The 15,234-nt window shown below is 47.6% G+C and overlaps 1 protein-coding gene across 4 annotated transcripts in view; it reads right to left on the bottom strand.

Annotated features, from left to right (window-relative positions):
* DLGAP4 (DLG associated protein 4) overlaps positions 1 to 15,234 on the bottom strand; it is a 233,345-nt gene that overhangs the window by 12,741 nt on the left and 205,370 nt on the right. For 2 of the 4 annotated variants that reach the window (XM_020998624.2, XM_020998626.2), the window contains 3 exons: positions 12,023 to 12,387; positions 6,473 to 6,561; positions 5,294 to 5,706 (listed from right to left, as the gene is read on the bottom strand). In XM_020998624.2, the coding sequence (XP_020854283.1) occupies positions 5,294 to 5,706; positions 6,473 to 6,561; positions 12,023 to 12,387 (867 nt within the window). Of the gene's footprint in view, positions 1 to 5,293; positions 5,707 to 6,472; positions 6,562 to 6,820; positions 6,901 to 12,022; positions 12,388 to 15,234 lie in introns of those variants that run through there. The other 2 variants (XM_020998625.2, XM_020998627.2) reach the window with 2 other exon arrangements.

Consider the following 15,234-nt stretch of genomic DNA (forward strand, 5'->3'; position numbering starts at 1 on the left):
CTTTTACAGAGCTTAAGTTCTATTTGGGGAAACTGCATAAATACAAAGTGATTATTAATTACCAACAGCCAAAACCCAAGGGCCCAAACCTGAGGAAAACATCGCCCTCCCTCCAAGTCAAAGCTAGCCATAGAAAGCCTTGTGCCCTGAGGCCCATGCAAGAAGTTTACATCCCTCTAACATTCCCCCAAAGTGAATTCCAGAAACAAGTCACCTATTCTCTGACAGGATCCTCAGTAATTTTTGCTGTTCCTCAGTCACAGAATCTCAGAGACAGTCAAGTCCCATCTATGCCTGAAGAGATTCCCTTCACAATAAATGGTCCTCCTGTCTGAATACCTGCAGGGAGAGGAACCCACTCAGGGCCCCCAGAGTCAGCCCATTCCAATTCTGAATAGCTCTAATTGTTAGGAAGGTTTCCCTTACAGGCAATGGAAATTTTGGCCCTCCCTTAACACTTCCCCTATACAGAAGTCAGTTTGGTCCTCTGGGGCCAAGCAGATCAAGGTCCTTCCCAAGCTGGCCCTTCAAATACCTGAAGACAGTTAAGGGGGTCTCTCTTTATGTATGGGCTGCTTCCACAAAGAACAGTTGGGGGAGGGGAAGGGAGAACAGGAAAGCTCAAGTTATTTTGGGGATGTGGCCTCGAGGCTGCAGATTCCCCAACCCCATTTACTCACTGATTAAATCTACCTAGAGTTGATCTATTGAATTGACTATCAGAAGTTCCTTTACAGCAGGGAAGCAGCTGTGATGTCAGGGAAACCCAATTTCCAGGTTACTGCTCTTTAACTGACTTGCTTTAAATGACCTTAGGCAAATCACTTTCTCTCTACTGTTCTAAAAAAAGTTTTATTGTTATGAATTTGACAAACATTGACAAAAAAGAACTCTATATTTTAAAATGTAATAGGTTATTTATAAATAATACATAATATAAATATGTTATATTAATTATATAAATAAATATAATTACATATCCTAATATGCCATAAATAAATTTAACATAGACACATTATTAGATGTAACGTCCTGGTTCCAACCTGCCTGCCTGTCCGTCTGTACTGTACTTCCTTCTGCTCTCTTGTGTATTTTTAGACATTTTGTTGATGCGCGTTTTTCTTCCTTTCTGGTATCAAATCTCTACTCATCCATAATTCCCCCTTCCTCTTCTTTGTAAGAAATAAGGATAGTCAAGCACAAGTCCACACATCTGCTGTGTGTCAGTACGCAGGTCTCCTTCTGCACCCTGAGCCTATCACTCCTCTCTGACAAGACTTCTATGCATTCTTCCAAGCCCAACACAGATACAACCTCCTTCAGAAGCCTTCTCTGATTCCCAGGCCCACCCCACCTTAAACCTCGCCTCCTATATTTGTTTTCTTCTTCTTCTTTTTTTGGAGGCAGTTGGGGTTAAGTGACTTGCCCAGGGTCACACAGCTAGTGTCTTAGGTGGCATATGAACTCAGGTCCTCCTCACTCCAGGGCCAGTGCTCTAACCACCGCACCACTTAGCTGCTCCCCTTATATTTGTTTTCTAACTCTCTAAGATGATTATTGTGTAATACTGTATATTACCAGTTACCTATATTTGGGTCTTCTCCCCTAACAAGGCTGGGATCACCTTGAGGGCAGGAACTATCTCTTATCTAAATTTGGCATCTCCTATAATGTCTTACTCCTCAAATCTGGCCTCAGACACTTACTAGCAGTGTGACCCTTCGGAAGTCACTTAACCCTGTTTGCCTCAGTTACTCATCTGTAAAGTGAACTGGAGAAGGAAATGGCAAACCACTCCAATATCTCTACTGAGCAAAACCCCAAATAGGGTCACAAAGAGTCAGACACAATTAAAAACAACTAACCAACAGCACCTAATGCCTGGAACAATGCTCTGCAAACAGCAGGTACTTAATAAATGCTTAACTGCTGAATTTCTGACCATCTCACAGCTGATGACAGTGGGCACAGGTCAGATTTGATTTAATAAGCATTGATGAAAGAGCACCGGCCTCTGGTGTCCAAGAGGTACAGTTAAATCTTTCCTCTAGGGGGCAGCTAAGTAGCAAAGTGGATAGAGCCTGGAGGAACTCAGGAGGACCTGAGTTCAAATATGGCCTTAGACACATAACACTTCCTAGCTATGTGACCCTGGGCAAGTCATTTAACCCCATTGCCTAGCCAAAAAAAAAAAAAAGATAATTAAATCTGACCTCAGATACCATGTGTATGAACATAGGCAAGGCACTTTACCTCCCTGGGCCTTAGTATCCCCATCTGTAAAATGACTCTGGCATTAGATGACCTCTCAAATTCCAGCTCTAAAGCTGTGGTTCTATTTAAGTGCCTACTGTGTGCCAGGTAGTGCATTTGGCCCTGTGAATTCAGAAACAAAAATGAGAGTGACTCTGCTATCAGAGGAGTAAAAAATTCCTTTCTGAATGACCACCTCCTAAAAATTCTACATTAATTATCTTTATGTATAAAAGTCTGGAATGTAGGTTGTCAGAGCTGGAATGGTAAAGCAGAGTCAATCCAAACAACAGCTGTGTTTGAGCATTCAGGTCTCATTCTGGACCTGAATCCTTCACCTCTATGCTAAGAGACTTGCCCTTGCAGGCTAAGAACTTAGAAGTCTCTGCCCTCGGAGACCATCCAGAATCAAACTACTGAGGATCCATGTAAGGAAAACTGAATAACAAAGGTGACCCCAGAGTGCACTGAGCTACCTTGGGAGGTCTATCAACTAGAGGCTTCCTGGGGGTGTGACAGAGGGTATTTCCATGCAGATTTGGCTCAGCTGACCTCAGAGGGTCCCTGCAAACTGATTTTTGGTGAGTAAACATTTGTGTGTAGAGCACTGAGCTTGGTGCTAGAGGAGACAAGGCTAAATCAAACCTGGTCTCTGCCTGCAGTGGCTTCCCAGCCTTGCAGGGAGTTAGGAGAGCACAGCTAAGTGAAATAAAAATTAGAACAAGTGCTAGGAATAGAGACAGGCCATAGGTCACACTCCTGCTTCTGTTTAATGGGAGCTCCTCGTGTCTAAGAGCAGAGAGATGAGCCCTGGCTATCAGAAGGGGAAGCCCCTTCCTGGGACCTGTGCTCTGGAAATTAAGTGGGTCCCAGAGGCAGCCATGGGCTGGCTGAAACAGTAGCAATGAGTCTGCAGAAGAGATGCTTGAAGAGGACTTAATAACACTCTCCAAAGATGGGATGCATATTCCTGGAGAAGGCAAGCCACTGGTTTCTGGTATCCAATGAATGCAACAAAGGAGACAGACCCCACAACTTGACAATGGGAAACTGAGGCATTGCAAAAGGGAAAAGTTAATGGCAAAGCCAGGGCTAGGCACCAGGGCCCTGTCCAATCAATCAAACAACACGGCACACACTGTCAGACTTGGCTGACATAGAATGGTGAGTTTTGTGGGACTATTTTCCCCTACCTTTTTCTTTTCTAATTTTTGTTATGAGGGATAGTTCTAGCTGGGTAGATTGGGGGAGGACAAATTCAGAAATAAATAAAGACATTAAAAATAAGATTAAATAACCCCTTCCCAATACAGAAGCTTTTTACTCCTTGAAAGAGGAGTTTTCCATTTATCCAACTCAGTTCCTGTGATGACTTCACTAAAGAAGGTCCTGCCCCCCTCTTTTATTCAGGGGCCTCATGAGCCTGGATCAGGTGGTCTAAATCTGTTGGAGGCATGCACAAGGACACAGCAGCACAAGTTACTATCCTAAAATGGGACGGAAGAAGCACAGGCCTCAGCCTCTATGAGACCAGACTCTCCCTGCCTAAAGTCTTATTGGATTTAGATCAGGGCCCATGTTTTTGGATGGACACATTATTGGAATGCATTCAGAAAAGGATGTCAATAGGATGGTGAATGAACTGGAAATCGTGCCGTGGGGATTGGAGGAACTGGGGTGGGGTGCTTTCCCTAGTGAAGACAAGATTTAGTAGGTCATGACAGTGATCTTCAAATATGTAAAGGGAGATTGTTATGTAGTCATTGGTACTAGAGGGGAGAACTGCATAAGAAAGCTGTCTCTTTGGATTCAGAGGATCTGGGTTCAAATTCTGTCTCTGACGCCTACTATCTGTGTAACCTTGGGCAAGACACTTAATGCCCCTGAGCCTCAGTTTCCCTGTCTGTAAAATGGTGGGTGTGTGCATTCACATGCACACACTGGATGGCCTCAGGTCTCTGCCAGCTTTATGATTCTGTAAATGACAGGGAGACATGTTTCTCTTAAATCTAAGGAGAAGCTGAATGTGAGACGGAACGGACAGAGTGGAGTAGGTAGAGCCAGCTTTAAAGCCAGAAAGACCTGGGTTCAAACCTCCCTTCTGACACCCAGTGTGGCTATGGGGCTCAATTCAACTCAATTCACAACCTCTCAGTGCTTTAAGTCAGAGGAATCAAATATGAAGCCCCCCCACCCCACCCCATGTAGCCTGAATCAGATTAAAAGGTAACTGGGAAATATTTAACAAAATAAATAAAAATATAATAAAACATAGATAACTATTAACATGTGTGGGTTTTTTTTCCAATTTTATTTTTTTGGTGAGGAAACTGGGGCTGGGGCTAAGTGACTTGCCCAGAGTCACACAGCTAGTATGTATTATGTGTCTGAGGCCAGATTTGAACCCAGGTCCTCCTGACTCCAAGGCCAGAGCTCTATCCACTGCACCATCTACCTGCCCCAACATGTGGTTTTATAAGTCACTCTGTGGTACCTTGGTCCAGGTTAGGTGGTCCCCGCTTTAGGCAATTCCTCAAGATTATTAAGTTGCAAAAAGGGTGTCAAACTCATAATAGAGAAAGAGGCAGGGAAGCTACTCCTTTCTTGCTGAAGGTCTTTTTTTTTTTTGTGAGGCCATCAGGGTTAAGTGACTTGCTCAGGATTACACAGTTAGTAAGGGTCAAGTGTCTGAGGTCACATTTGAACTCGGGTCCTACTGACTCTAAGGCCATAGCTCTGTCTACTGCACCACCTGGCTGCCCCTTGCTAAGGGCCTTTTGACAAAAGGTTGGATAAGCTCTTTCTTGCTGGGCAGTTTGCAGGGAGATCCACACTTTGGCTGGGAAATGGACTAGGTGCCTTCTAGAGTCCCTGCTGACGATGGCATGCTGTGATCTGTCAATCTCCAGGTGGATAATTTCATGACTCATCTTGGAAACAGGCCCAACGCCCCCCACGCGGCTCAATACCCCTCAGGAGCTGCCCCCGTGCCCTCCACCTCCACCCTAGCCCCGCAAGGCTGCAGCCCTTTCCTCCCTACCTTCTTCAGAGAGATTGTTCTCTTTGGCCTCCTTGTCCATCTGACAGCACCATCCTTCTAACCTTTCTGTCTCTGCCTGAAGCAGCTTCAGGAACCAGTAGCCATCCCTGCGGCAGGCCCCAGGTGGGGAAGGCTCCAGGGGAGAGCTGGACGAAGTCTCCAGCCAGGGGTCGGGTGGGGGAAGCGAGGAAGGCTCGAGGGCTGGGTCAGTGTTATCTCCATAGGAGAGGTTGCGCTTGATCTGGGAAGCCTTGGCGGAGGGCCGGGGGCTGGTGTCGACGTTGATGGAGTTGTGGTGCGGCGGGCAGTCAGACAGGCTCCTCTCAGAGGATTTGCAGCTGGAGTCATTGGCCTCCTGTGTGTCTGAGTCAGTGTCCCGCTTGGAGGACATACTGTGAGAGGCTCCGCCGTATCTACAAGGAGGGGAGCGAGTGGGTATCAGGAGGCGCTCCCGACCGGGCCGCACCGGCCCGTGTGTCTCTACCACACCCAGCACATACATCAGGGAGACAAAGGAATGCATCACTTCATCATGCCTGCAGCTGGGTCCCAAAGCCCCTTCCACCTCCCAGGCCTCACCCCCGCTGCATTCTCTGCACAGCCCCCTGCCTTGCCCTGTGCGCGCGCACACACACACACAGACACACAGTTATAAGGTTGCCTGCGTACTGCAATAGGCCATTATACCAGAACGACACGTCTGCAGCCTCAGGGACGTCGCCTCTGTCCTAAGCTCTCTCAACATCTGCTTTTGCCTTACAGAGCAGAGGCTCAATTCTGGCAGCACACGGCCACGGGGAAACTTTCATGGGACCACCGAGCGCCTGTTGCCTGCCCCTGCCCCAAGCCCAGTCTAGTTATCATCAATATGGGAAGGAGAGACACGGGTTAGAGCCAAATGGTAAGTGCAGCTTAAGGGTAGAGGAGGAAGAAGAGGGAGGAGAGAAAGAAGAAACAAGGCAGGGAAGAGAGAGAGATTGAAGAAGGAAAATGGAGAGAGGAAGAGGGAAGAGGACGAAGATGATGAGGGGAGGAAGAAAGGAAGAGAAGAGGACAAAGATGAAATGGAGGAAGACACCAAGAGAGAAGGGAGAGAAGGAGCCAGAGCGAGAAAGGAGAGGAAAGGGAAGAAAGGGAGGGAGAGAGGAAAGAAGCCACCGCCGCCTCTCGCTGACTTACCGCCACTCGTCCTCTACCTGTACCCCGATGGACTGGAATTTGGTAGCGGGAGGTGGCTCTTCCTTTGGCACTGGCTGAATGCAGTCAACCTTATTGAAGGACAACAAAAAAAAAATACACAAACAGAAACAAAAAAAAAAATAAAACAAAAACACAAGAACTTGCGGCTGGAATTCACATTAGTAGAACACAAAAAAAGGTCCGTGCAGACGGACAGACAGACTAACGGACAGACAAGCATGCGGACGCTGCACGCTGACGTACAGGCTGAGCAGGGAAGCCGGGCACCGCTCATACCACAAGGGCAGGGGAATGGGGAGATGGGAAAAGGGGTGTTACTGTCCCTACTCTGAAGAGGGTGGCATCAGATCGGTGGTTTTGGGTCCGCTGTCCTCAGGGAGTTGGAAACCGTTCCTTCTAGTCCTCTCCTTTATACACATCAGAGAGAAGAAGAAAAAGACACACACACACACACATGCACACACGCACGCACGCACGCACACACACAGAGCCACAGCTGTTATGCCTGGGCCATGGAAGCTGGTGGATGGGGTGGGCACTTCCTGGGGAAGGTCTCAGCCCCCAGCAGGCAGGACCCACGAAGGCAGGACCGAGGATCCAGCCACCTTATGTCCAGCTTGGAACAGGAGCAAACTCAGAAGAGTTCTCACAGCCCCAGCTGTGGAAGAATCCCTTGAAAATCTCTGGGGAGAATTAGGAGTGAAAAATTGCAGGTAAAAACAATTTACTTTCCATTGGAAAACTCCGTGGATGCCTGCACTGTACCTATTGGTTCCACCGGGATGGGGGTGGAGCGGAGGGAGGGGACAAACCATATCTCTGGAAAACAAGTGGTAACGCTCTCCCTTCCACTTTTCTTCCCAGGCAAATATGTGAAACTCCTGCTAAAAGGCACCAGTAAGTCACGGGCAGAACACGTTTCATACGATGCTCAGCCTTAGGACAAGTGAGAAGGGTCCTAAAGACTACGACCGATGCTCCGGGCGAGGGGTGTGGAAGGTGAGAGAGGTCAGCCCCAGGAGCAGTGCCAAGGATGAGACACCTTCCCGAGAAGCACTAGCCCCTGGCACTTCTCTGTTGGCTTCCTGCTAGGCCTTCCTGGCTTGTGCCCAATGAAGACAGTGAGCGCTTGACTCAGCATCCCAGGTAGGAGGGGATACTCACTCTCTGACCTCAAAAGGCCTAGGCTAAACTTTCTAAATGGTCCTTCTTCACCACAGAACTTTAGACTTGGAAGGGACTTAGAGATGGCCCAACCACTTGGAATTTGTGTTGTTCGGTTGTTTTCAATTGTGCCTGATTCTAGATGACCCCGTTAGGGGTTTTCTTGGCAGAGATATTGGAGTGGTTTGCCATTTCCTTCTACAACTCATTTTATAGATGAGAAAACTGAGGCAAACAGGGTGAAGTGACTTGTCACAGCGTAAGTATCTGAGGCCACATCTGAACTCAGGTCTTCCTGACTTTAGGCCCAGCAGTCTAACCACTGTGCCACCTAGCTGCCCCCCAAAAACCTGAATTTTACAGAGGACAAAAGAAACTCTAAAAGGGAAAATGACCTGTCCTCAATGTCACATGGCTAGCAAGTGACAGGATTCAAAGCTGGCTGCTTAGACTCCAAAATCGGTGCTCTGTACTGATTTAGGCTCTCCTTCTAGGGGACTGGAGCTACACCCTGGCTGTACTTTTAAGCTCACTGGACTTTAGTGGGACCACTCCTAGACTGAGCTAGGAAAGAAAGGAGGGAGGGAAGCTCAGAAAGAGAATATGGGGACAGACCAGGCATTTTTTTTTTTTTGCTTTTTGGTGAGGCAATTGGGGTTAAACGTGACTTGCCCAGGGTCACACAGCTACTAAGTCTTATGTGGCTGAGGCCGGTTTGAACTAGGTCTTCCTGAATCCAGGGCCGGTGTTCTATCCACCATGCCACCTAGCTGTCCCACAGACTAGGCATTTCTACCCTCATTGAAGTCCAGCAGGATTGAGGCCCCAGATGTAAGGATCTTGAAGGCCCCACTGTGCTGCCTTAAGAGGTTAGTTTCTAGGGGCAGCTAGGTGGTGCAGTGGATAGAACACCAGCTCTGGAGTCTCAGGAGGACCTGAGTTCAAATCCAGCCTCACACCAAACACTTGATACTTAATAGCCATGTGACCCTGGGCAAGTCACTTAACTCCAACTGCCTAAAAATTAAAAACAAAAGAAAACAAAAAACCCCCAAGAGGTTAGTTTCCTTTCCGAGTTCTTCCAACTCTGGTCCCCCAGAACATACAGGGACACTTCCAAGTCCCTTTTATCTAATCCTACAGAATCTCAGAGGCTATTCTAGACAGAGTGCCCCCTGCCAAGAAGCCACGTAGCTGCCTTTGCTTAAGGAGGACCTCTAGGAAGGGGGAAGCCACCCCGGGCTTCTTGAATCAACTCTGGGAAGTTCCAATGTTCGGAAGTTAAGCTGAGACCCACCTTCCTGCAGCTTCTAGCCACTGGGCCAACTTCTACCCTCTGGCACCAAGCAGAGGCAGTCTAATTCCTCTTCCCACATGGCAGCCTTTCAAACACTTGACAGTCTTCATCCTTCTACACTCCCAGCTGGAGTTGCCCTCAGGACAACTCTCCTAAATCACAGCTGGTCCTGTCCACAGCCTACTGAGACAGGCCCCCCAGACTCCCACCTGTTTCAGGCTTTCATCACTCTCATCTGGACATTTCTAACATCTGAGGTTCTGGTCACATCTTTTCCTACTCTCAAGTTCTTCTCTTTTATCAACCCAAGGCAAGACCGCAGACTCCAAGAAGGGATGGGAGAAACCATAGCCATCATCCAGTCCTAGCCCAGAGACAAGAAGGGCTTTGGTCGAGGTCACATAGACACATAACTAGTAAGTGGCAGAACCAGGTCAAGAACCCAAATCTCTTAAGGAGTGAAAAATATCAACAACCTATATCACACTACCCTCCCTCCAGTAGGAGTCTGAAACCTGGGTTCTAATCCTATCATTAACTAGCTATGTGACATCAAGCAATTAATTCCCTTTCCCTCTCTGGGCCTCAGTGTCCTCATGTGTCAAAATGAGAGGACTGGATTCCCATGATCTCTAAGATCCCTTTTGGTTTTTAAAAATCAGTGATTTCCTGTCTTCTGGGTCATCTGACATATCTAGTCTGTTGCTTCTCACTTGCTGCTTTCTCATGGGTGGAATTCCTCATTTTTAAAGGTTCGCCCCTTAAGTGGCCTTATTAAAGGGGGTGGAAGGGCAAGAACTTTGGGCCTCCAGACTCAGAGAGGAGTGAAAGAAAGGGGGTTGGAGTAGTCCATCTGAAAAATAGTCCTCTTGGGACAGCTAGGTGGCTCAGTGGATAGAGCACTGGCCCTGGAGTCAGGAGGACCTGAGCTCAAATCCAGCCTTCAGACACATAACACTTACTAGCCATGTGACCCTAGGCAAGTCACTTAACCCTACTTGCCTCACCAAAAAGTAAAAAAAAAGAAAAATAGTCATTGTTATGAGATAGATCTAGGCCACTCCTGGCTGAAACCTTGATGACTAAGGTTGAGTGGAATTGGGGCAACAGCAACTTCCCCTAAAGATTGACATCTCTAGTCTGCCTTGTTTAACTTTATCAGTACTTTATACCCCTCACTTCTAAATGAAAAGATGGGACCCTCAGATCTCCTAAGTCTAACCTCTTTTCCAGGACAGGAAAAAAGCCACCCTGACTGATAGACCACTTGAATACTTCCAATGACAGGGCACTCACTACCTTAACCCATTATTAGGACAACTCTGATTATAAAGTTGAAACCTGCACCCCCTGTAAGTCTCTGCACTATTCCCCTCTTCCCATCAAACTAAAAACAAAACCTCCAACTGGGACCACTTCTCCCCACCCCACCTCCCACTCCCATCCCCTAGGACCACATCAAGTAAGTCTGTTCCCTTTGCCACAGACATGTCTGCAATAGGGGTACCTGGAGCCTGAGCCAGGCTTCCAGAGCTGATCTGGATGGATCCAAGCACCCTCTCTAGTGATCATCTTTCTGGCCCACCAGAGGAACCTACCCGGCTCTCCCCCAGGGGGCTTATCAGGGAGGCAGGCAGGCAGGCAGGCTTCCTGAAGGAGTCATCCCCCAACCCCAACTCTCACTCCCACCTTCTAGAGTTCCTGTCTCTTTACCCAGTTATAGTAAAGTGACTTTTCAGGTTCAGATTTTGGGAAAAGCAAGACAAAGGGAAAAAATATTCAAGTGGTTCACTGGGGATGAGCACAGACTGATTGCCTGCTGGGAGCCTAGCAGGGACCACAGCAGAAAACACAGTTTGGGGCCAGGGCCCTTCCTACTCATCATGTTCTCTGCTCCCAGGCTGGATGAGTGGCCTGAGGGCATCGGTCATTGGATAACAGCTGCATAGCCTCCTTCCGTTTTGGTCTTTAGCCATGTTTTTACTTTGGTGGTTTCTCCCTATGACCTTGTCCACACAATCTGCTCCCATTCTAAATGATGGTTTCAAATCAATTCTGTTGAATTACAAGTCAAGGTAAAAGTTTTATCCCGTCTGGCTGAAACAAGACGGAACAGTACTAAGCTATAGTAGTGGGAGGCCTGGACCTCACAAGGAATACGCCCAGAACATGCCGTCCGTTCTCCCAACAAACAGTTCAAGGCTGATGGCCCCCCTAGACTTGGGACAGCAGGGTCAGCGGTTGTGGCTCCCTGATTGGAGCATATGTCCTGCTCCCCACCCATCTCCCATCCCGTTACCCCATTCCTTTCTCACCTGCCCAGCAGGGAAGAGAGCTTCTGGTGGAAACAATGAGAAAGAGGACACAGCAAGCAGCTTCATCCCCTTCCAGACTGGGGGCCACTCCCCAAATCTCTATTCTGAGGGCGCTGAAGTAAGAGCTACCTTCTTCTGCCCTCCCCCTCCCCATCCCCACCCCTGCTTCAGACTGTCCTTGTGCCTGGTACAACAAGCAACCTACCTGTTCTCCAAGCACTGGGAAATGCTCTTCATGAGTGACCCCTATATCTCGGGGTGTCTGGCCCTGGGGGGCTGGGTACTGTGGCCTACATGCTTCTGCTGCTTTGTCCGGCTACTATACCAGCCTTCTCGACTTTAAGGGACACCTTGGATCAGAAAACCTGTTAGGTGGCAACCTGCCTCGAGGAGACAGGCCAGCAAGGAAAAAGATTGTGTGGACGGACAGTGGACGAGCAAACGTACAGGACATGGTGGGATGAGTGTAACTACATTCACCAGGAACCCCATCAAGAGGGAGAGTAAAAAAAAAAAGGCACAACACCTCATGTCTGTGCTGTGAGCAGGGCATGATGGAGTGAAATTTGGTTTGGAATCAGGAGCCGAACTCTGGACTGCATTTTGGCTGGACCCTCAAGGAGAGCCCAGGAAAACCGGCCTCCAATAATCGTGAGGCCGGTTCCTCGAGATGGGTGAGTGGGGTCAGCCTCCGATGTAATTACACCCACGTGCACATAGTGGAGTCTGACACACAACCAAAGGGACCCATACTTGTATTCCTATAGATGAAAGTTTCCTTTTGGGGGCGGTCTCGGCTTTGGGCTCCTCACTGGTCAACGTTCCTTTGTCGTTCTTCAGAGTTGCATTTTTCTGGGGTAATTCTGGTGCCTCCCGGGCCTGAGTTCCTCCTCCACTGCCCTGGGTCACGCTGGGGGGTCGAGTGCTGTCTAAACTGTCAGAGGAATTGCTCAGACCAGATTGGCTGTTGACTTCGCTCTTGTGGTCCTGGCTGTCAAGGTAGGTGTCCTGAGCCGACTCGGTGCTGCTCTGAACGGTGACCGAGATGAACGGCTTCGATGTGGTCCGGGGAGGAACGGGAGGCGGCGTCTTCTTATATGCCACTAGGCATGATGAACCTGCAGCCACGGCAGAGGGAGGAGAGACAAGAAGAGAGGGGGACAAGGGGAAAGTCAGAGCCAAAGAAATACATGGTTTCATACTGGTCTAGTATCTCAATGCTGGAGAGAGACTGAAGGAGAGGGGGAAACCCCCCAAAATATCCCTGGCTAGGTCTCCTAAGGTCCAGTGTCCTGGATGAAGGTCATTTCTGTCTCCCTAGCTGCGGGTATATCTATGAATAGCAAACTGCCCTGTCCTAATCAGCTATTACCTTAAAAAAAAGAAAAAAGATTCCATTTGCCAAAACTAAAACACCATGGAACTATAAGGGCCAAGCTTGTCCACAGGAAGAGAAGAGAAAACGTATCTCTCCTCTTCTTTCATTAGAGGTGTGGGGGGGGGCTATGCATGTGGAATGCTGCATATGCTGTCAAATGTGGCTAACATTGGTTTGCTGAACTGGTTTTCCCCCCCTTTTATCTTTATTATAAAGGATGGCTCACCAGGTGCAGGATAGGGAAGGGAATGACATATCTGGAAATGAATGCAATGTAAAAACAAAAGATAGACATTATTTTTTAAAGCCTAATCCCAAGAGATACAGAATAAAATAAAAATAAAAAAGGCATTTGCAAACATAGTCCACATATGATATAGATGATTTGTCTGTTCAGGAAAGAAACCTGGGCAGAACATGACCCTTTTCCCCCTAGCATTATAGTTTTAGAGCTGGGAGAGACTTTGGTGGTCATCCTGTCCCATCCCTTTCATTTGACAGATGAGGAAACTAAGGCGTACTAAGGTTAAATAACTTGCCCAAGGTCACCCCCCCACACACACACCCACACACCCCTCCCGGGCCAAGCCTGGATTTGAACCTAGATTCTTTGACTCCAATTTTACTGGACAGTTAAATCTCTCTGTGCCAAACAGCTTTCCCATAATCAGCACTCAGTCTGGGGACTTCAGGGATAAATATTAATTCACTAATAGGGGGACAATGATTCTAGGACTGAAAAGAAGGTCCTCTGGGAATGGAGCAAAAATTTCCCATCTCTCCTTGGACACTGAAGGGGTATGGGTATTAGAGACATCACAGATTTAGTGCTAAAAGGGACCTAAAAGGGTCATTTAGTCCAATCCCCTCATTTTAAAGATGAGGAAATTAAGGCTAAGAGTCATGTTAAGTGACTTGTCAAAGGATACCCAGGTAGTAAGTGTCAGAGCCTAGATTTGAACCCAGGTCTCCTGACTTCTACGGAACTGGGTTTTAGTTTTAACCAGTAAAAAGCAGTAAAAGCAGTGAGCTTCTCTTGAACATTCTTCAATGGCGAGGCCAGGCCTAGCAGGCTGACTGTCAGTAGTCAGCCCTGACGTAGCCTCCTGCCCTGCTACAGTTTTTCCAAGGGTCTGACCATAGGCTGATGGTCCAAACCCAGACCTGGGAATTGCCATTGGGGTGGAGGCAAAGAGCTACCCAATCAGAGGCGGACCTTGATCCTGAGGTGAAGATGCCAGGCTGAGGTTTTCCAGCTGTTAGGGCATGGGGGAGTATTGATCTCCGTCCCTGGACTCACTTATTATCTATGTCTATAGCATTCTCAGGTTTACAAAGCACCTTTTCCACAACTGTGTGAAGTAATGCCAATGGATCTCTGTTCTCATCAATGGGGCTGGTCCTTCTAGCGACACAGAGTGTGTGTAGCCCATCTCATGTGACTCTCATAAAAATAAGTATTTATATAGCACCTACTACATGCCAGGCACTGTGCTAATGAAGCACTTTAGAAATTATTTTGTTTGGTCCTCATGACAACCTTGGAAGGTAGGTGCTTTTATTTCCATTTTATAGATGAGGAAATGGAAACACACAGAGGTTAAGTGACTTGTCCAGGGTCACACAGCTAGTAGGTATTGAGGCTGGATTTGAACTCGGGCCTTCCTGATTCTAGGCCCAGTGTTCCTCCTCCCCAAATGAACCTTTCTTGCTTTCCTCTTGACATCCTGAGGATATCAGCAGAGGATGTGGGCGGTCAGTTGTCTAGGTCTTCCCACCTGTCTTCTTGCTCACACGTTTCTTTGGAGAAGTGCTTTACAAAGCTTCATTTTCCTACTCCTTTGTCATGCGCCATAGTCTGCCTTTACTCCTGTGCACTTCTCCAGGTAATGTGTGCAAATGTTATTATTCCCATCTTGCTGACCTGCAGCTAGTAAGTATCAATCAGAACCAGGAACTTTGAACCCAGGTTTTCTGACTATTCTTTCTTTTTCTTTTTTAGGCAATTGGGGTTAAGTGACTTGCCCAGGGTCACACAGCTAGTAAGTGTCAAGTGTTTGGTCTGAGGTCAGATTTGAACTCAGGTCCTCCTGACTTCAGGGCCGGTGCTCTAGCTGCCCTCTGACTTTTCTTTCTACTCTAACACATGCCTCTCCATTCATTCACACCCTCATGCAACCAAGCCTATTATCTATTAAGTGCCTATTTTGTTTGAGGGGTCTGGGAAAGAAAGATGAAAACAACGTGGTTCCTGCCCGCAGGGAGCTTACATTCTACTAAGAGGGAAGGAGGGAGTCTTGAGAGTGACAAAGAAAATTTTCCCCATAGATTTCATAAAATCAGGGCCCAGACTACAACAAATGAATTGATCTTGATCAAGGATTCAATTTCACAGCCAGAGAAACAAGTCTTAAGCTGGTTATGAGTTCCCTGAGTTTCATGTGTTGCTAGTTTCCCTCCTCACAGTATACACCGTCAGCAAAAACAACCTGCTATTAGGCCTAAACACATACATCCATGAATTAAACAGTGTCAGCTGGAAGGAGCCTCTTGGCCCAGCTCTGTCATTTTACATCTGAGGAAACTG

The sequence above is a fragment of the Phascolarctos cinereus genome, unplaced genomic scaffold (assembly GCF_003287225.1).
Source record: "Phascolarctos cinereus isolate Bilbo 61053 unplaced genomic scaffold, phaCin_HiC Scaffold_2;HRSCAF=192, whole genome shotgun sequence".
NCBI classification, from domain to species: Eukaryota; Metazoa; Chordata; class Mammalia; order Diprotodontia; family Phascolarctidae; genus Phascolarctos; species Phascolarctos cinereus.